Below are 23,066 nucleotides of genomic sequence, written 5' to 3' on the forward strand. Positions count from 1 at the left end.
CAGTTTCCCTTAATTTCACACAGGTGTCCTAAAGCAGGGTAACCACAGGTGTAGTTCAACACATTAATGGACATATTCCAATAATGTTTGACAACCAGAAAGTGTCCAAATGCCTTTTGCCTTAATTTTGAACAGTATATCTGTTTTATTTCTAACTTAAAACCTATGCTATCTTTTATATTTTAAATGCCATAACTTATGCAATGCCATACATTTTACTCTTTTTTTCTTATTTTTGGTCACTGTAGTTAAATGTGCACTCAGTAATTTTTTTCCTCATTGAAAAAGTTTAACTCCTAAAGACATGAATTGTAATTGTGCAATATATGTAGGAAATCATGAGCACTCACATTAAAATGAAGATTCAATTTATATCAGTAACCTTAAAAAAGCAGTTTTATTCTATAATGGAGAGGGTCCACACATGGCCAACCGAATACTACTCGCTTAATCTCAGTAACCATCCTGTTATTTGGCTGTGTCCGTCTTAGTCCAAGATGACACAAAAACAAAAGTTACTGAGTGTACCTTTAATGTGTTCCTCCTTCAATTTTGATCTGCCTCTTTTTCATTTTGACATTCTTAATCAGTTTTTATCACAGGTTCTTTTTATTATGTTCTTTATCAATCTACAATGATGAGTGCCTTATTTGCACTGATAATGAAAGTGAATTTCATTGATGTGTGTCTGCACTGTGACTGAACATTAATCCAAAAATATTACCCCTATAGGCAAGATTAGGCAAGTCAATACATCGTTATGGTGTGGAATGTTATGTGTGTGTGGGGGGGCGTTTGTGAGCATGTGTGTGTGTGTGTGTGTGTGTGTGTGTGTGTGTGTGTGTGTGTGTGTGTGTGTGTGTGTGTGCGCAACAGACTGACAAGGAGGTGGAGCTGTCAGGTGAACTATGTCAAAACTTGCTTACCTGGTCCTTGAGTTGGCTGTTACACATTCACACAACCTACTGAAACTCTAAACTATTTCAGCTGATGCTTTTAATCTCAACAAACTATATTTTTTGAAGATGTCCATCACAGTCTATTACAGTAGTGTGAGTGGCTCCAGAGAGGTGTGTATCTGTATATTCTACTTCTCTTGTTTCTTGTAGCTGATATGACTTGCTGTTTGAAACTTGGTGATTTAAACTGTCATGTGTCAGATGATGTCTGTATATACCACTATTGCTTTATGTATTGTTTGACCTGTTAGACAGTTTAGTTCTTAAGTTAAGTTAATTCTACAGTTAAATGCAAATGTTGAATCAAATTCTTTGGATTATGTGAAGTTATGTGTGTGTGTTGTTGTGTCTGAATTATAAGCCTACAAGATTTTCTAGAAGAACATTAATATTTAAGATTAAGATTTTTTAAGACAAGAAATTGTTTTTTGCTTTCAAAACATACATTTCCCAGCATTTTCTATATTGAATTAGGCTTTGATGCACATGGTCAGAGGTTTATTGTTTTCCATATCTTCATCTCTTCCTCAAGCTGAAGCAACAGCAGACTGAGATTTTCCAGTTCCTGGATGCTAAGAAGATCAAGTACCGTGTGGTGGACATAACAGAAACCACAGACAAGAAAGAGGAGATGCGGAAAAAAGTGGGAAACCCCTCAGCGATGCCTCCGCAAGTCTTTAATGGAGACAAATATTGTGGGGTGAGTCTCATCCATATGCTGTGCCTACGTGAATCAATTATATTCTAATAGCATCAAACTGGCCTCAAGATGGGAGGGTGGACTTTAGATACACAGTTAGATGGAGTTTGTTAGGTTGTCTAAGAGTCACTGGCTTCCTCATCCATTTGCATCTTTAAAACAGCAATGTGTGTGTGTGTGTGTGTGTGTGTATACTCAAAAAATTATTTAGCTTTATAATTGTTTTATTAATTACATTTTTTTTAACTTACAAAATAAAACTAGACTATATTATATGATTTTATATTAAAATTATATTATATTATATTATATTATACAATGCAATGTAATGGTAATGAAAGGGCCTGTACAAATTCCAAATTCAGGCATTTTTTTCATAAATTAATGTTTACTTTTAATTATATGAGTAGTAAATCATGGGCACAGAGCCATAGAACACTATGGCTCTGTGCCATATGAGCCAGCTACAGTTATGAAGAAAACACACAAGTTAAGACTATGATCCGATGTGGAAATCTTCTAAACGAATACCTGTCAGTAAACTATACGTTAAAGAGGGTGTCAGTGTTTGTAAAATATGTAAATGCTACTCACCTACTCAAGTACAAATGTAAACATGTCCATATAAACAAAAGAGACCAGTCAGGCTTGTTCAGTTACTTACAAATTCAATCACACCCTTTAAGACACCCAATGAATGTAGCACAAATTAAATTTCCAGTGCATGGAATGCTGGTCACTCATTACCTGTTTGTTTTAGACAGACAACGCCTTACATCAATGAATAGATTGTGTCTGATGCTTCTTATTGTATCCCTTTCTTTACACAGTTGTGTTGGAGTAAAATAATTCAGTTTAATGTTCACTTACAGTATTTACACACACACACACACACACACACAGACACACAGACACACACACACACAGAGAGAGAGAGAGAGAGAGAGAGAGAGACACACACACACACAGACACACACACACACACACACACACACCAAAAGCTAAAAACTTGTTAATCTGCTGCCCTGGGTTCTTTATATTTTTATGATGCTCAGAACAGCACACACCTCTCACAAGTCAACAAATAATCACATAGCTTTCAGAGACTCTTCAGGTTAACTGCTGCATCTATTTGCAATACATCTGGATGTACTTTACTACTAATGGTTGAGGCTGAGAGAAAATGCTTTAAAAGTGATAATTTGAAGAAAATGTTTTAGCCAAATTTCCTCCAATGTTGTATTTTTATTTATGAAAAGCTTTTTCAGGACTGTTAATCAGTATGTTTGTATTTTTGTTTGTATTCAAAGGACTATCAGAAGTTTTTTGATGCAGTGGAGGATGGGAAAACAGAGGCATTCTTCAAATTCTGAGCTACGGCTGGGCACCTGTGCTAAATAAATATGTTTTTGGGAGGGAAGGTTTTATAGGTCAAGAAACTACATATTTTAATTAAATTAAAATAAATGAATGAAGATTACTGTCAAGTGTATGTCTGTCATTATACTTGACTCTTCCCACTCTATGAACAGAACGATACAGTTTGATCACAACCAGAACAGGAAACTTTAACAGTAGACTACATGTTCAGGTGTATCAAATCATTTAGATTTTTGGCTAACACTTTACCCAAACTATTAGTTAATGCATTATTAGATATCATGAACGAACAGTAAACAAGATATTTCTTTACAGCATTATTTCATTTTTGTTAATGTTAGTATATAAAATACAATTGTTTATTTTTAGTGTATGTTAGTTCATAGTGCATTACCTAATGTTAACATACAACTTTTAAGTTTAATAAGATTAATACATGCTGTAAAATAATTGTTTATTGTTAGTTCATGTTAACTAATGTTGTTAACTAATCTTAGCCACAATAAGCAATAGTAACTTATTGTAAAGTGTCACCGATTTTGGATTGGATAACATTGGATTTGGTAGAGCAAACTAGTCCTTATTTGGCCACTAGAGTGCAGTAGTGTCTTTTTTAAATACTTAAACAATGCCAAGGAGAGGCCCAAAAAGTGATCTCACATGCAACACCTTTATCTGATTGCCCAAAATCAACTATATTTTCTTGTGTATCTATTCCTGTTCTTTGTACACTGTATTAATGCCTTTTATTTTGATTCAGTCTGTGGTTAGAACACATCTGCATCTATTTACATTTCTTATTTTTAAACTGTTTTTGTACCATTAGACAAACTAAATGAAGAAATCATAAAAATAAATCATAATAATCATATTTGATACATTAGGGTTTAAAGTCATTATCCTCCTGAGGCCCAGCAATTCATTTTTCTGTAGGATAATTGTTATTTAAGGTTTTCTTAGTCCATACGTGCAACAGTGGTAAATCTTTGGGTATTATCAGAGGACTTCCTGGGCTTTTCAGATTTACCAAATGTTTGAGAGTTTGGCCATGATAGCTATCTCTCCTGGGTCAATAAATATGAATTTAAATGTAAAAGAGTTCAACATGCAAGTACAGCACATGAAATACTATATATACAGTATATATATATATAAATAAAAAAATTGTTAGTATATGTATTTTATGCTCCAAACACTATATTGACATTTAAAAAAGGATATTGTAAAACTTTTTTTGCTGAGTCTCAGGAACTTTTGATAAGATGACATCATAATATATCTTATTTAAAGTATATGTCGGAATTTTCAAAGCTCTGTGATTTATTTATTTATTTGGTTTGTGGGCAATAATGGAATGGTGATTGAGAGGTATCTCAAAAGCCTAGTGCATCATATTTGATACATGGATTTCTAAGAGGGGGGGAAATGAAATAATGTTAGAAAAGTAAACTACTCTAGTTGCTTAAATTCAGCAAATGCTTAAAATATCTGTAACAATATAATCATTACTGTAATTAATTCAAATAAGCTGTAATTTATCCCAACATAAGAGTACATTTTAAATACATCAATATAAACATTGAAACCGCTTTTTTCTAAAAAAAAAAAAAAAAAAAAAAATACACTAGATGGTGCCATAAACATGTGAAACTTACAAACTATAGTTTGTTTGGCTCATCAACTTGAACAGAGAGTGAAACAGGAGCCATCAAACGTTGTGTTTCATATTTGATGCAAGTTAATTTATAGGGTTAAAATGTACTCTACTTTAAGATCTACATGCTGTAATCTTCTCGGGACACAGACAATTAACAGAGACAACTGTATTATAAAATAAACATTTGAATATTTTTATTACAAATTATATTTTTTATAATTCATTTAGATTGTGAGAGTAAACAATAATAAATTCATACGTACATTAATATAGTCTGGTTAAAAAAAGGATTAATTAAATAGAGTGTTAAGTGAGACAACATGGGCAGAGAACACAATGGTGTCCTGAGAATGGTGTGTGTGTGTGTGTGTGTGAACATAAATGCAGCACTCATTCATGTGGAATAATTTAATGAAAGGGAGGGAGGGGAGAATATCAGGGAAATGAAATGAGAATGCACAGAATGTTTGTGAGAGTGTGTCTGTGTATGAAGCCTGAGGCCAGCCAACTCCTACGTTTATGAAAATAGATACTTTCGCTTTGTGTGTTTGTGTATGTGCAAGCTCTCTTTTTGTGTCCTAGTGATGTCTGTATGTAAACATAACACATGTTCCACAAAACTACTTTCTGAGGCGATATCCTCACTAATATATTTTCAATTTCTCAACGTCATCATTTTCCAAAGTATGTGGTAATGGAGAGCATTTTCGAATCACTATGTTTTCTGAGCAGGAAAAAGACGTTGTAATGTGTATGAGTTGTAAACGTCGCAAAATTAAGGCTTTTTATTTGAAAGAAAGTGTATTAGTGTCGACGTGGCCTGAGTAAACACTCATTTCCACAGCACAGATATAAGTAGCGCTATCTAAGCTACATAAGGTCTGCTGTAAGTTGAGGCATCACAGTGTGCTACATGCTAAATGCTAAAATACCTTTGAGAAGAAAGACTACACATTAACAGAGAATCAACAAGGAAGAAAGACTGAAATATCCCACCAAAAGAGTTTTTTCTATTATTTGTTTCCCAAATGAACAAATGGAGTTGGGCTGGTGAAGCTGAACTGAACTGAAACTCCAATTATAAAACTAGAAGTGATAGTTTTGGGTGCAATATCCCTTTATCGGGGTTGAAATACTATTTCAGACTAGTTTTACTCTCAGCAAACCACTGATATGTCTGGATGAGCAGTGGAAACTGAACTCAGATGTGTACTGTTATGCTGGGATCCCAATGCAGGTCAGGATTCTGTTTCCTGTTTTGGGGTTGATTTCTGGTTTCTGATCTGAACTTTTTGTTACAAATACAAATCAAAAGCCTGCAGAAAGGACTACATTATACTAAATTCCTCTGCTATTTCCCAACTTTTCCTTTTTGCTGTTTATCTGAGCTCCTAGACAAAGAAAATCTCTTTCACATGCACACAAACACAACTCACAACAGAGTTTTGTGCAGGTCACAACGTAGGTCTTAATTAACACTGGCAAGCTACATCGAAGCCAGGAAAGACCTACAATATAACACACAGATCCTTTTTTTAAGCATCTAACAAATGCTTTACATAAGTAGGTTTAGAAAACCCTGACTGTTCTGCAAATAGACACACAAACATGCAGAATAATTTCACTTGACACTTTTTGAAATATTTGAAATAGGCATTTCGTGGATCATATGTATGACAAACAAAACATAACATAACAGAGACACATAAATAATTAATAGGCCACTGAAAACCTTTGTAACCACCCAGTGTATGTGTGTTTTGTAAGTGCAGTATTTTCTTAGGAAAAGCTGGGCCGGAGGGCAGCATGTGTTTGGCAAAAGCATTGCTGTCAGTGAGGGCTCCAGAACAGGGGAAGAGAGTTACATCACAGAAGGGGAAGCAATACCACAGTGATTCAGTCCAGGAAATGCCATCTACACAGTCTAGGATTCAGAGTCCTGCAGGGAACAGAATTTCATTACATTAGATTTACTCCTCTTTTATAATCGACTATAATATCACATGAAATGCAAATGATTTAGTGTCAGAACAAACTACAATGTCTGATGATAAACAAAATACCATTTAAAATTGCATTTTTAATGTCACACTGGGTGAATTTTAAACTGAATATTTAAAAAATCAGAGTTACTATCTGTACAAGGTGTGTATAGCACCTGCCACACAGCAAGGCTATTTGCACTCCAATAGTCTGGTGGAAACATATAAATGAATGTCATATGTGTCCTCAAATGTTGCTACAATAGCGTAGTGTGTAAAGATGGTTTCGATACATTTTTAATCAAGCAGACGTCCTGGGTTCGATTCCTCCCTTAGTTCCACTTTTCCACAATTTCCTTTAATCCTACTTATAATAATAAATAAAAATTTATATAAAGGTTGATGTTTTTAATTAAATATTTTTGTGGACATGATGGGAAGTTGAGAGAAAGGTTTTATGTGGGTAAAATTAACCATGCTTTTACTATAGTATAGTAAACATGCTTTTTGGCCATAGTTTTAATGCAATTAACCATGTTGTTACTACTGTAATATGGCGTTAATATAGTAACCATGTTCAACTGTTGAGTTTACAATTGTCATATTCCCTGTTGTCTTTTGTTTTTGTACTTTTATATTGAAATTCTTGTTTTGTTTCCTGTTTCCTGTGTTAGTTTTGTAGTTCTTTGTAGTTTTATTCCTTGATTGGTTCTCCCTGATTATTTCTCATTCCCTGATTGTTTCCCCAGGTGTTCCTCGTTCCCTTGTTTGTTCCCTTGTATATTTAAGCCCTTGGTTTCCCTGTTTCCTGTGTCAGTTCTTGTATGTATGTATGAAGGGTTTTTTGGGGGGTCAATGCTCAGGTGCCAGGTGCCAGGTTCCAGGTTCCAGGTTCCCTGTGTTTAACACTATTTACACTTAGTGCAAATAGCCACACCCTTAAAATATTTCTTAGCCTTTCCTTACTGTGATGGGCACAGACATAAAGGCAACAAGAGTCCAAAATGAATAAAATCCAAAATGCCGTTTATTGTGCAACCAAAATTCCAATAATAACTAGAAAAAAATTAAGGTTTGGGGCCTATAAACAAGCCCAAATACATTGGGGACTTTTTAAATGTCTGTTCTCCCAGGTCACAGAAATTCTAATGGCTATAATGGGAACTTTATTGATTTTAATGGAAACTTTGATGGTCCCTGTGGGTCTCCACTGGTCATGAATTTTCTTCTGTAAGTTCTAATGGTTTCTGTAGTGGAAACGATTTAAATTTCTAATATAATGTTTCTATTGAGCTCCATTACAATGATTGACATTTAAGTATTCATCAAATTAAGATTTTAATAGCCTATATATTCACCAGATGATGACAAGAAAAGACAAAACCACTACATTGTGAAATATGGAAGGAAGAGAGATATAGAGACAAAATGTTTTGAGAATAGGTGGAAAGTGTGTGTGTGTGTGTGTACCTTCACAGAGGGCTGTGAGCCCTGGCGGAGGAATGAGAACACTGTGTTGGACTCTTTAGACTGGAAGAAGTCTTCATAATCCTGCAAAATGACAGTTAATTACACTAGGAAAACAATTAAGTACATCTGAATACTTCTATGTAACACTGTACATTAAAGTATCTAAAGGGTTTTGGGCACTTTGCCTTTGCAAGTGCAACATGCTAGCTCGAAATGTTTCAGCACCTCTTAGATATGTGTCAAATGTGCTTTGGCCTCAACTGGTTAATCACTGAGACATGTTGTGAAGGTAGCAAATCTGCAGTTCTGATTGGCCGAAAGAGATGCTAAGGTGGGGTTTAAGAGTAATCAGGATTATTGTGAGATTACATCAGTATTACAAATATTACAGCCATGAGTCATTCACAAAACGCTTACAGACCTTACCATTGTAAGTGCTTCTTGAAATCTAATTTAAGATCAGAACTCTGATGGTTTGCTGACTCTTCAGCCATAAAAGGCAAGAGGGTCACAATGACATATTACACTACTCTAATTAAAAAATAGAGGGATACTGTATGGGGGTGGGGCAGATACTGTATGGTATTGCGCCGCCACAGCAATCCAGGCACCTGAATACAGTCTGTGACTCTTGATACTGCAAAAAGCCTTAAAAATGTTGTTCATTACACTATAAAAGGAATATCATGCTATATATATATTTATTTGATTGGCTAGAGAGAAACATCTGCCTGGGTGTTTATAATATGTCATAGGCTGAAGACTTTATGTTCTGTGGGGGACAGGGATTTATCTTTGAATGCCCCCAAATTGTGGAACTCGCAACAAGTGATGTAAGAGAGGCATCGACTCAATCTTTTTTTGGGGTGTTTTCTATTATTTTTATTTTGATGATTATGTTATTATCTTTAATATGCATGTTTTATATTTATTTTATTTTTATATCTTACATTTTATAACTGTGGTGACATTTTTGCAAAATAATATTACAGGGTTCCTTAGACATATCGAGGCATTTCCGAGGTTAAATATTCCCTGTGTTGTGCTAAAACCGAGCTAAAATGTTCTACCAAACAGATGAGGTTTTTATAGGGTTAGTTCACCCAAAAATGAAAATTCTCTCATCATTTACTCACCCTCATGCAATTCCAGATGTGTTTGACTTTCTTTCTTCAGCAGATCACAAACAAAGATTTTTAGAATAATATTTCAGCTCTCTAGGTCCATACAATGCAATTAAATGGTGGCAAGAAATCTGAAGGTCAAAATATCACATAAAGGCAGCATAAAAGTAATCCATATGACTCCAGTGGTTGAATTTATGTCTTCAGAAGTGATATGATAGGTGTGGACAAGAAACAAATCAATATTTAAGTCCTTTTTTACTCTAAATCTCTACTTTCACTTTCAGTTGTGGAAGTGAAAATAAACAGGCACCACATGTGGCTTTCAGATGTAAAAGTAAAAGTGGAGATTTAGAGTGCAACAAGGACAAATATTGATCTGTTTCTCAACCACTGAAGATATGGATTTAAACGTTGGAGTCATATGGATTACTTCTATGTTGCCTTTATGTGGTTTTTGGAGCTACAAAGGTCTGATTACCATTTACTTGCATTGTAAGGACCTACAGAGTTGAGATATTCTTCCAAAATTCTTCATTTGTGTTCTGCTGAAGAAAGAATTCATACACATCAGGGATTGCATGAGGGTAAAGAATAAATTATTCACTTCTGTCAAACTGAATCTCAACAGGGTCAGAAACAAATAAAAATGACCAAAGACTGCACAGCTAACACCATGGATTTTTGTTTTGTGTATTGATTCTTAATAACCATCCTATTTAAGCAAGCTTGATGTAGACTCAATGGCCAGACAGAGAGCTTTTAGCTTATCATTAATTTTCAGTCATAAAAAATACCATTATTTCAGTGGATACCTCCATGAATACTATATGAATTAAGCTCTGTGGTATATTGATGAATTTGTGAGACTGTCTGACTATAAATTTGCTTCTAATCAGAGGCTACTAATTAGTATTTGAATTAGATCATTATTTTTTAATGACAGAGGCTGGCTAACCCCCTCCTATTAAGCATATAGACTAGTTTCAAACTAAAACAATTTATTGCACATGAGAGGCAGACTCACGCCGCAGTAGTCATCTCCACTAAAGATCTGAGGGGGGAGAGGATTGCCCTTTTCAGGTCGTTTCTCCTCTGGAATTTTCCGGTACATCCAGAGCCTCTGATCCTCCAGCATGGTGATGTCAACCTCCTCAAATTTGATCCTGTTTGCCTCCAGAAAGCCCACGATGGCCTGCTGATGTTTCTTCACCTGAGGAATAACATGGGGAACTTATAGTATATAAACATTTTTAAACTTTTAAGTTGAACTTTTATATAAATTATATGTGATAGATAATAAAGGCTATTCTAAAAATTTAACTTGAGTATGAGCGTTTATGAGTGTTTGGGCATGTGCATAAAAATGTATTTGAGTAAATATTAATTCAAAATTGGAAAGTTGTGGTAGAGTCCTTCTCATGTAACAGTTCAATCTATGTCCCCATGACTAACTACCGATTTACTTGACACAGTACTAAAGTAAACTAAGATTTAACTCTATTTAAGAAATGTTTAATTAAAATGATCCTTTCATTTCTTTTAATGTTTGTTTTTCAAACTTTTTTGCCAATTTGCATGTACCCAGTCATCAGCATTACATTTGAATGTGTTATATAGAATTATAATAAAACAATAAGTGAAAAAATATGTGGTTATTTGAGTTACTGTAGCCTTTCTGTCAGCTCGAACCAGTCTGGCTAATCTGTTGACCTCTCATCAACAAGGCATTTCTCTCTGCAGAACTGCCGCTCACTGGATGTTTTAGTTTTTTGGCACCATTCCGAGTAAACTCCAGAGACTCTTGTGTGTGAATATCCCAGATCAGTAGTTACAGAAATAATCAAACCACCCCGTCTGGCACCAACAATCATGACATGGTCAAAATCACTAAGATCACATTTTTCCCAATTCAATGGTTGATGTGAACATTACCTGAATCTCCTGACCCGTATCTGCATGATTTTATGCATTGCACTGCTGCCACACGATTGGCTGATTAGATAATGACATGCATAAGTAGGTGTGTTCCTAATAAAGTGCTCATTGAGTGTATATTATATATATATTAATGTATTGATCCTTTGCCAGGCTGTAATACACATACTAAGGATTAGGGGTAATAACTTAAGAATCAGTCATTGAAAACCCCATATTTGTTGACTACTAATCTAAAAATATCACAGGGTATGTGTCAGTTTATTATGGTGGTCCCCCAATGGTGATTATCGCCGTGGTACTTTGTGTGAGGTAGGAATGTATGATTTCCTGAAAGTTCAGCAGAAATCTTTTCAAATGGCCCAGTACATTTCAATATTCAAACTTTAAATATGTGTGTGTATGTGTGCATATTTGTTTATGTCTATACAAAGAGCACACAGATGGCCAGGACTCAGTTAAATTCTGTGGTTCCCATTAGCCAGATGTGGGAGGAGAGTATTGATCGACAAAGAGGGATTTATTTGAAAGTAAATGGAAAACATACAGCTGCGACTTAGACACACCTTAAATCTTCAAAATACTGGATTTCTCCTAAACTTCAGAATATCAGAGAATGCATTTAGAGGACATCAAACATAACACACAGTAAAGGTTCAAACAACAACCACAGGCTTTGTGTTTATGCATGTCAATATGCAAGTCCACACATGTGATCAAAAGTTGTTTTGAATATTTTGTCCCTGTCTGTTGCCCTGTTTTAGTTTCTGAATCCTTCCCTTTAAAAACGTTAAATAAACTTTTTGTCCTTATCTTCCCTACTTCTGTTACCCACCACCCCTCATCTCACTGACAGCTTTTGTAGTGTTTAAAAAGTCAATGTGTCCCTTCCAGAGCAACAATTCCATGCAAAATAGAATCCTCTTCCAAAAAGACAGCATAGTTTATATAAAAGCCTTCCTCATGAGTGGCTTCCTCTGGATGCTTCAAACAGTTCCATAAAATGTCCTTAAGTACAGATCCTTTCAAATTTAAAAATGCTTTTTACTGTGCATTTTTGCATTCTAGCTAATAGAACAAGTTTTAAGATAAGCAATAAAAAAGGCATGTACACCTTTAAATCTATAGGTCAGCACCAGATATACACAACAAACACTTACGCTAATGGATGAGCTATATGTAATCCATTAGCTGAAGGTATATACACACATTATCCCTCAACAGGGTCCATGACTGATAGTTCTTAAGTCAGTGCACCACTTAAAGTCTAGTTTCATACCACATATTTTTGCAATTTCATGACTCACAAAAATACATACATACTTGTAACTAGGGCTGGGTGGTTTTTCAGATTAATTTGAATTTGCATTTTGACACGATTTAAAAAAGAAATTAAATCGAGAAATCAATATTTTGCAAAAAATATTGCAAATGTAGATACATTGTAAATCCAACAAAAGCTGAATAAGGAAGAGAAAAAGAATTCATAGCGCTTGTCTTAATGCCACTCCTGATCTGTTCAGCTGCATGTGTGTGGTGTTCCAAATGAACGTCAACAAGGATACTGATATAAAAGACAGCTGTAATATTCCCAGTACGATTGTTCACAGTGTGATTGTAGCTCAGCTTCGTTCATCATGCAGGTATACACCGGCTTAAGACCATAATTGGCCTTAAAATTTACATAAAGGTCTCCTTTTAAAAAAATGTTACCCATAAAAAAGCATTAGTTGTGTGACAGTTATGGGCACTTCATTTAAAATCATATGGATATAGGCAGAGCCATAGAAAGGAATTCTGGGCCCCTTGACTATATATTGCTCTGGGCCCATTACCTATTAAAATAATGGTTTAAAAAATATATTCTTGGTCCCCCCTGGACCTTTGGACCCCTAGAATCGTTACCATCTTTCACCCCACTAGCTGCGGCCCTGGGTATAGACTATATATGGGTGAATCAAACATCAGCTGCTCCTTTTGCCTTGATATTCAGATAGATCGCTAATTATTGCTTTGTTCTGTGACGTGTTTCAAGTGTACTGCATCTATAGCCAACATTTGGCAAATTATCGTTTTTACAAACTTTGATAAATTACCAATTATTTCATATGGCTGCGCTGCTCAGCATGAACCATTAGAGAGCGTATCTCTAGCTGCAAGGGTTCATGAATATACACACAAATTGTTTGATATACAATAAGTACTTTTAGATAAACTTGATCATTTATTGATTTTGATTTCTAGATAGCTTTCTAGATAGACTTGGTTTAAATCAAATGAATACCTACACTGTCTAAGAATTATTTTGCAGTTTTCTTATTATATTATTTCTGAACATCTGTGTTTATTAGATTTTAATTTATTTTACATTTACAATCTGTTGACAACTTCCCCCTGTGGTGCATTTATAAATTTTTCTTGCACACCTTTGTTTCCTATAATGAAAAGAACATGGCTTTCTCTAACCAGGATGCCTTGCATTCAAATAAAGAACATTTATTTATTATGTTGGAGTACATTTAAAAGTTGAAAAAATCGTATCATGAATCATCCACATGTTTAATAAAAAAAATCAAGATTCAATTTTTTTGCCATATCACCCAGCCCTGCTTGCTTGCACTTTTCCTTAGTGAGTGTATTTGGACATGTCCATATTTTGAAGGAGAAAAGATGGGAGTACAAAAAGTCCCCTGCCTAACATTACCTTGCCTATCTTACTGTCTCTCTTTTACTGCTGACATTGCAGACTGTGTTACTGGGTGCTACTTGCTGAGCTGTTCAGTTGAACTTAGTCACTATGGTAATTACACATATACACACCTGTGCACATGGATTAAGAAATGCACTGCTGCAGAAAGATTTATACACAGTGATGTATTGATCAGTAGATCAGTAAAATATGCTATTTTTAACCACTCAATTATTATTTAAAGTATAAGCAGTACAAAACATAATTCGTAGTTTGTCTTGTTTACATTCTGAATTCATAGTACTAATGTGCTCATGCTATACTCGGCCATAATATGCACAGATTACACTGTTATTGTAATTTATGATGACACTACTACAAAATTTGGTGTATAAAAGAGTGTTAATGGGCAGACAAAAGAATGATATAGGCATATCTTACTTCGGGCAAATGTGTGAATTGCTTTCGGCTTTTGAATAGATTTGATTCCTTTTGAAGACTAATTAAAAAAAAAACAATGGTCATGGACATGGTCTTGGAAAATGTCTCTATGCGAACGATCATACAGATGTAAGCGAGTATGCACCAGCTCGTTAATAACTCTGCACGGCGGTGTGTTCATGTTGACTGATCTTAACTGACTAAAAGGAAATTAGCTGCTGGCCTCAAAGTAGGAGGAGCTCCAGGTCACACCTAGCACTTACTTGGACTAATGGGAGTAAGAAGGTGTTTAGCAGGCGGAAATACGTTTTCCTGAAAGTTCATCCTGGTGAGCTGTTACGAACCACCTAAACGAATGCAAAAAAACCTTCGTTTTGGCCACATTTTGTTCTGAATTACATCACACATGTTCATTCTTCAATTTTATAGGAATTGTGCAAGGATCTTAAGATACTGAAAGAAAGAGAATCTGTGTCTAAATTAGAATAGTTTTCCATTAAACATTAAGCTCTGTCTGTGCCTTTTAAAAGCTCCCTATAATACTCCTGCACTGATAAACAGTGTGCAGGACAATAGCTGCTCTTAGCCTTGTGTCGACCCAGTAAAGTTGCACAATGCAGCTATTGTCTCATCCTTAAAACAAAAGACTGAAGACTCTGTCTATATGAGTCATTTTAAAACTCTACTTCTCTATGTCTGCCTCAACACCTGTTAGTTAAATCAACCCGATCTCATTAGTTGCCTCATACAAAACCATAAAATATTTACTTGTGGAAAGATAAACGAACCAATGAACAATGCTGTTACAATTTTTCCTAAGCTTAACCCATAACCCAAACCTAAACCTAACTATGATTTTAATAGGAAAATAACTTTTGTGTATGATGGAAGACAGAAAATATCGGGGTATGAAATGAGACGAGGAAATTGTTTAGGATAGGTTGGTCTAAAAGTCTTACCTTTGCGTATAAGTCAAGTCGTACAATGGCGGTCCTACTATGTTGGTTAAAGTCAACGTGAAATCAAAATCGTATTTACTTTCCTGATGTCCGTTTCTAGTCTGGTTGTGCATGATTCTTTGGTGCACGTTACTCTACAGAACAAAAAAGTATGTTTTCGCAATCTTTCATCAAAGGGTAACTAAACCGTAAACCAACTTTTTTTAGTTAATGATCTGTAAGCATGGGGCTTTATTAGTACTGGTCATTGATTCAAGTAATTTTTTTGACATTTGTGTATAAAGTGTTTTAATTCTACAATATATGGTGTAAAAACATCTGAGTGCTGCCCTCTTCAGGTTGAACGGTGGCTACTGCAGTTGAATTTTCCTATTGGCTGTTGCGGTACTTCGTGATGTAAGCGGTGACAGCTGACGTAAGCAGGTTCCAGCTCACCACGCCAGATTCATGTACATGTCGTCTTGCGACCGTGTGAGGAATAATAATAACATAGAGTCTGACAGCAGCTGTCAATTAATCCCTCACTACGAGTCTCAGGTGCCCAGCCCCCCCCCCCCCCGCTCAGCCCCGCACTCGGTTCGATCCCTCTATCCCCGCCGGGGTCTGCCCACTTTTCCTGCATTTTCAAATATTTCTAGTGGGTGGAGTCAGACTCTGAGCAGGTGTTTAGTTACCCTTCAAATAATAATTTGCTCCACTGACTGACATCACCAAGCCCTCTTTTTTTAAACTCCTCCCCTCCAGGTACCTGGCTAAATTCTGGTGTCATGCGCACTTTTCACAAATAAATAAATTTCTCGTGGACAAAGTCTACATTTCCCATTGAATATTCTGTTTCACTCGTAAATGCATCAGATTAGTGAAAACAGTCATGAAAAACAAATAATATATATTTTTTTTACATATTGTAAAATTTTGTAAAATTCAACGCGAAACGTGTTGAATTTTACAAAATTTTACAATATGTAAAAAATATATATATTATTTTGTTTTTCTCTTGATTCAAAATATATTGTCAATATCTTGATCCAAACAAAACAAAAGCTCGATAATAAATAAGATTAAAGATAAATAAGGATCTTAATTGGTCATCAAAGGGAGATGAAGATCATGAAGGTTGTGTGTGTGTGTGTGTGTGTGTGTGTGTGTGTGTGTGTGTGTGTGTGTGTGTGTGTGTGTGTGTGTCATGGGTTCTGAATCAATGAGCTGAATTCAGTTTTATCATTCACACTTCCTTAACGTGGAGAAACAGTGGACGTATCACTGATGAACCTGTCTCTCCACTAAGCTATAGCTGACTGAAAATCACTCAGTGAGCTCTCTCTCTCACTCTCTGTCCTTTGCATGTGTAAGTGTGCAACAGTGGGAGGTGAATGAGTGTAATGAGTGGAAAAGGTTAGTCAGGGATAAGACCTTTATAATCCCATTCTGACCAACGCTTATATTAGCTAATGTGAATTACAGAGAAAATATTTGTGTAGCTGTTATTACTGACATATAGCACTGGATTTGGACTGGTGAGTATAAATTACACTCCTTTAATCCTAAAATCTAATTTGTCATTGGAATACTGCACTGCATTAAGCAAAGATCTCTCTATAAATACAGAATGGTATTCCTCAGCCATCACTCACATCATATAAACATCCTCTTGACTCAAAACACACTTGACAAAACAAACACACTTTACGTTAATGTTCAATTTGTTAAGTGTTCATAAAGTCATAATGTCATTTAAATGCATATGACAGGTGTGGGTAAGAAACAGATTTAAATTCAAGTCATGTTTTAATATGAACTTCCACAAAAGTGGAAAGTGGAGATTTATAATAAAAAAGGACTTACATTTTGATCTGTTTCTCAATAAAGAAGACATATATTAAAACACTGGAGTACATTTATGCTGTCTTTATGTGATTTTTGAACCTTCAAAGGTCTGGCCACCATTTACTTGCATTGAAAACACAGCTGATACATATTCTTCTAAAAATCTTTGTTTGTGTTCAGCAGAAGAAAGAAAGTCATACACATCTGGAATGGCATGAGGGTGAGTAAATGGTGAGAGAATTTAAATTTTTTTTAACTATCCCTTTAGTTTAATAAAACTTACAAATATTAAGTTATTTTATTCAAGATAACTCAATTCAATTTGATGGAATTTTTTGGTGAAATTGAAATGCGTAAATCGTTAACACTAATGGAGTTTGAGTGAAGAGAACATGTAAAGTGTTAGAAGACGTGCTTCTTTTACTGTATACATACGGAGAATGACTCATTTCATTTTCTCAATGATCAGCTTGTGTGCCATACACAGAAGGAGGGAGAGTCAAACGAGTGAGTATACTGTATGTGTGTGTGATGAGATGATGCCATTAAAAATAGCCCTTTTTAGGTAAACAAGTCTGGGTTTTGTAGAAATAAGGAGATAGCGGAAATCAGTGCAACTCGTTTAGTTCATTTCCTCATTGTGTTACTATTACAATGCTCAAGCTCCTCCAACCAAACACACCATATCATAGTTTCATCTTCATATAATAACTGTCAAATGCACATTGAGTCACTGTCCAAACACAGTTATTTAATCTGAAACACAGACAGAAAGAAACAAAACTGCCCCTCCTTCCCTCCACTCCCTGTACAGAGCCAGTCCAACGTGAAATGCTTCAGAGCCTTTGATCTCCTCATTTACAGATCTAAAAATCAATGTCACTGGACCAGCCCGTTAAAAGGCTGAAATATTATCCCTGCAACATCTCTGCTCTAAATGGATCAGGACATTTCTCTTGCTTCCCCCAGATCCTGTAAACGGAGTGATTAAAATTGCACAGGTCTGTACGCCCGAGATTGTGGCGTTGGAGTTGGCAGTGGGTTTGTTTGTACTGTAAACATGCACTTTGTCCAACCTCTAAGCTTTATGACTGTTTGCAGTGCGCTGAGGTGAACAACAGCTTTGGATTATCTCGCGACTACAACAACCATTTGACATATTTAAAAAGTATTTAACAAAATGATGAACATTTAGACTGAGCTTTATTTCTTCTTCTTTTGTTCTGAGTGACTTTAGTTACGTAACGAAATGCATTTTAGATGCATTATAGTCAGAACTATTCAGATATTTCTTTTATTTTTATATTTGTCATTGCAGCAGTATTGTGCACTAATATTAATGTAATAAATGCAATGCATATAACCAAGTTATAGCTACTTATAAATATAGCCTATGTGGTACGTAATTTAAGATACCCTACATGTTAATTGTCTCACTGTAGCCTAAACAAACTCAAAATGATGTAAACAAATATTAAATAGAATAGTTGAGTAGATTATATATAATTACATGTCATACTTCAATATGGTCACAGAATAAATATTGACAGAAACCTGTCAAGGTGTCATTCCTTGCAGACAGTCTCCAGTTTTACAGCGAGCAACTCCCTGTGCGTTATCAACATGTAGCTCTTTACTCACCGCGATAGACCCGGACGAGGAGGCGATATACACTCTGATGACCATCCTAATCCTCACTTGCCCTCTCGAGAACGGCAAAAGGCAGGGAAATGTTGCGCTCTGTCGTTCTACAGAATTAATTTGGAACAGCGGTGACGTCAACTTCACCCTCTGAAATTAAAGTGAGTGCGCGCTCCCAGTGTTCTATAAAGCCGCTCGCGCTCCATCAGTGCACTTTACTCAATCGGGAGCGCGAGAAACTCAAAGCGAACGTTATGCTCTGGCTACAGCTTAAGACATGAATCATGGGAAATGTAGTTTTCGTCACCAACAAAAACGAAGACTGTCTTTTGGTTATTATAAATCCATCGTGGTGGATTATCATATGTCCCAACCTTGAAAGGCAATGTAAATCCTCCTCAAGCATACTGATTTCACCCATTTCACAGTGGGGATTTTTGTTACTATGTATGTCAATGTCGTATAGCCAGGTGTCAGGTTATTGTAAATTACCTATCTTAGTTATGGTGTTATATCCAGCCCACTAAGGGGACTCACGGAGTACTACAGGTTGGAGTAATACAAGAGAGTAAGGGTGTGAATACTGATGTAAACAAGCTGAGTGCAGTTGTTCCCTGTGGCTCTTCAATAAACAGACAAAATACGATTAATGCCTCCTTGCAAATGCATACAAGACACCAGGCTATTTTGATAATAGAATAATAAAACTAAATGTATTTCCCTCTCTGTCACTCACTCAACGTTGTGTCCATGTGTTGACACTAGGGGTCGCTCTTGGGAGCCCCAACCACATCTGATCTTTGAGAAAAGACAAATGGGAATTGGCGAGTGGAATTTGCATGCCAATCCCCCAGACATTCGGGTATAAAAAGAGCTGGCTCACAACCACTCATTCAGATTTTTTCTTCAGAGTTCCACTGCCGTTCCATTCACCTCCTCTGGAGTTGACTGAGGTCGCTGCTGGCTACTCACATCCTGGGCGACCTCAACCTTACAGCGGATACGCTGTCACGTCAAGTGACGCTCAGGGTAGAATGGAAACTCCACCCCCAGGTGGTCCAGCTGATCTTGAGTCAATTTGGCGAAGCATAGGTAGACCTGTTTGCTTCCCGGGAATCATCACACTGCCCGCTCTGCTATTCTGTGACTGAGGCTCCCCACAGCTCAGATGCGCTGGCGCACAGGTGGGCTGGGGGCTGCGCAAGAATGCGTTCCCCAGTGAGCCTGCTTGCACAGACCTTGTGCATGGAATCTCCGGGTCGTCCCATGTGTTGTCAGGTATGAACAGGTAAGTATGCAGGGCAGCTGGCCGGGTGTACCACTTGCATACAGCGCCTTTCCTCTCCTAGAGGGAAACTAACGCCCTTTTCCCCCCCATGCGAGTTCACGAGATGGTGGACCCTGGATGTCTTTTCTCCCTAGCCCTGTAGCTGGCGAAGTTGGTGGAGGAATCCGTAGCCGGGCCCAGTATGTGTGCTAGGATGCCCTGTACTGGGGTAGGTGCTCCACATGTGCTGGTTACCTGTGGTAACCCCTTATGATGTGTTTTCCACAGTACGGTTTCCCTGTTGGTAAATCCACTTCTCCCTTGGGCAGAGCTCCCTCTGTTTTTATAGAGCTCCTCCCCTCCGGGTAGGACCTACCGCGGCGCCTCTTCCACGTGTGGCTGGTAAGCCCATGTGACTTATTTGCCACATGTTAACCTAACCTCAGGGCAGGATGTGGTCTCTGTGGAGTCTTTCCCTCCTGGGAAAGAACACCTTCCCCGACGCGAATACATTTGGTGCCAGCCGAAAAAAAATGTCACTCTGTGGGGAGAAAAGATTTAAATATTAAAAAAATTATGTCTGTCAATGGAATCAAATAATAAAACAATTGAATTCCAACCAGTCTTTGAAAGCAGAAGGAAACAGTTATAGTAATTTAAATTCAGTAAATACGTCATTTTGATTGCATTAATCCTAGATAATTAACATCTTAATGATAACTTTGATAGCCCTAAAAATGGATATTGTAAAATCTTTTTTTCTATCTCTAAATATTTTCCCTGCTGGTCCCCGTCCCCAGTTTGAAAACCCCTGTTAAAACACACTGTGATGAAAAATCTGACATTGAAGCATTAATGGAATATTCTGGGTTCAATGCAAGTTAAGCTCAATCAACAGCATTTGTGCTATAATGTTCCTGCCAAAAATCAAGGTTACTGTCTGTCTGTCTATCTGTCTGTCTGTCTATCTATCTATCATATAATATAATAAATCCTGATGACCACAAACCTTTATGTGCATAAACTAACATTGAATTATTTTTTGATTATTTTAAATTTTTTATTGATTCATAAAGATGACAAAGAAAAACAAATGTATGCACAATGAATCAACATTTAACTCCCACTACTACCCCTCCCTCTCCCCAATCACCAACCCCACCCCGACCCCCAATGAACATCTCCGTGGTAACACATTAGTACACACACACACACACACACACACACACACACACACACAAACAAAAAAAATATAATAATCATACACATCCAAAACTACGCCTCTCTCTCCACAGCCCCTCACTGAGAGTCCCCCAAATAACTGCCCCATTTCCCATCAAATGAATCCCAGATCCCCAGCTTTCTACATGACACCTCCTGGAAAGCTGCCACCCTCCCCATTTCCGCACACCACTCCCGAAATTAGGGCACTCCGGACGTCTTTCAACCGCTTAAATCATGTCTGTCTGTCATAACACTGGTCAGAACCCAATTTTTTAAGTGTTTATCCCCTATATCGATGACTGCCCCATAGGCCAAATCACAGAGTCTTGGGCAAAACGAAACCCGAGTGCCAAACACGTCACACACAAAACTCTGAACTTTCAATCAAAATTCCTGGATCTCAACACACCACAAAAAAACATGGTCCGCCTCCGTGTCTCCATCCTCTGACTGGCATCACCAGCAGCTGGATGTGTCTTTAAGACCAAGCCTATACTATCTAGAGGGGATCCAATAGAATCTATGTAATATCTTGAATTGAACAAGATGCACCCTTGCATCTCTAGATACAGACTTGACTTTTTTTTTTTTTTAATCCTAGCCCACACTCCCTCCTCCAATACCAAGTTTAAATCTTTCTCCCATAATCTGTTGATAGAAGTTAAAGCTCCATCCTCCAGACTCTGAATGAGCATGGAGTTATACACTGATGCCTCATGAACTTTTCCAAAAGCAGTAATCACCACTCCCATAGTATCTGCCGCTTTGGGTGTAACTACTCCCAAACATAGTACAGAGCAGATGGCGCAGCTGTGAATACCTAAAGAACTGAGATCTGGGAACCACAAAAGGTTGAACCAAATTTTCAAAGGATCTCAACACTCCACTCTCATATGGTCACCGAGTGTAGTAACCCCCCTCACAATCCAGTCTGACCAGCAGAAAGGGGACTTATTAATACATCGTTTTCAGTTCAGCCATATGCTCGAGGCAACATTTAAATAAATGTCTGAATTAAACACTCTGGACACTTTTGTCCATACCGAGTGCAAATGTAAAATAACATGGTGTAAATTAACTTGTTCGATTTGTTTGATAGAGAGGCTTTGCAATGGCACCTTTGTCAATTGGGCTATGAAACGTATTGAAATTTAACCTGGGACTCATACCATTCCAAATGAAGGACTTTGCTATGCTATCAAATTGCTTGAAATAAGATAGGGGGACATCTATAGTGAGAGAATGTAGCAGCCAGGTAGTTGAATTTTGGAATACAATTCATTTTAATAACATTAACCTTCCCAATCATAGATAAATGTAATGAAGCTAACCTGCCTACGTCGCTCGAAAACCTTTTTATTAATATTTTACAAATATTTGCTGGGAATGAAATATATCTGCTCCTTAGGTGTCTTTATTTCTTATTTCACAATAATATAAAAGGTCAGTATGACTCTAGACTTTCATTTTTTATTTAATTTTCCCCACATCTCTCTGAAAGGTTTTGCTCTATTTTTAACATAGTTCCCGCTACAGTGTAACATCTGCCGTGCTCAACCGACAGGGGCGGCGCACGTTGCCATGGTGAAGCGTCACTATGACACCGGTAGCAGAAGGCTAGGCGTAGATTCATAGATTTCATCTACTTCTTCAGAAAAAGCACATATCCCTCTACAAAAACCACAATCTCCGCCATAATTGACCTCAGATGTCGCTTTATCAAAGGGAGACATCAAAACAAAAACCGCACTCTGCATCTCTTTTACTGAACTAGAGAACCTTTTGCGTCGTCTCTACGGTTGGGTGTT

General features: G+C 36.8%; 2 protein-coding genes across 2 annotated transcripts; one reads left to right on the forward strand and one right to left on the reverse strand.

The window, feature by feature from the left end:
• Positions 1–916: 916 nt before the first annotated feature.
• LOC127619333 (SH3 domain-binding glutamic acid-rich-like protein 3) lies at positions 917–3,342 on the forward strand. Its single transcript, XM_052092213.1, has 3 exons — positions 917–1,070; positions 1,492–1,659; positions 2,970–3,342. The coding sequence occupies exons 1-3, from the start codon at positions 1,026–1,028 to the stop codon at positions 3,030–3,032; spliced, it is 276 nt and encodes a 91-aa protein (XP_051948173.1). The 5' UTR covers positions 917–1,025; the 3' UTR covers positions 3,033–3,342.
• Positions 3,343–4,899: 1,557 nt separating this feature from the next.
• sh3bgrl2 (SH3 domain binding glutamate-rich protein like 2) lies at positions 4,900–18,974 on the reverse strand. The gene is made up of 4 exons (XM_052091611.1): positions 18,768–18,974; positions 10,300–10,485; positions 8,149–8,229; positions 4,900–6,635 (listed from the first exon to the last, which is right to left on the reverse strand). The coding sequence occupies exons 1-4, from the start codon at positions 18,810–18,812 to the stop codon at positions 6,621–6,623; spliced, it is 327 nt and encodes a 108-aa protein (XP_051947571.1). The 5' UTR covers positions 18,813–18,974; the 3' UTR covers positions 4,900–6,620.
• Positions 18,975–23,066: the final 4,092 nt, after the last annotated feature.

This window comes from Xyrauchen texanus, chromosome 25, assembly GCF_025860055.1.
Source record: "Xyrauchen texanus isolate HMW12.3.18 chromosome 25, RBS_HiC_50CHRs, whole genome shotgun sequence".
NCBI lineage: Eukaryota > Metazoa > Chordata > Actinopteri > Cypriniformes > Catostomidae > Xyrauchen > Xyrauchen texanus.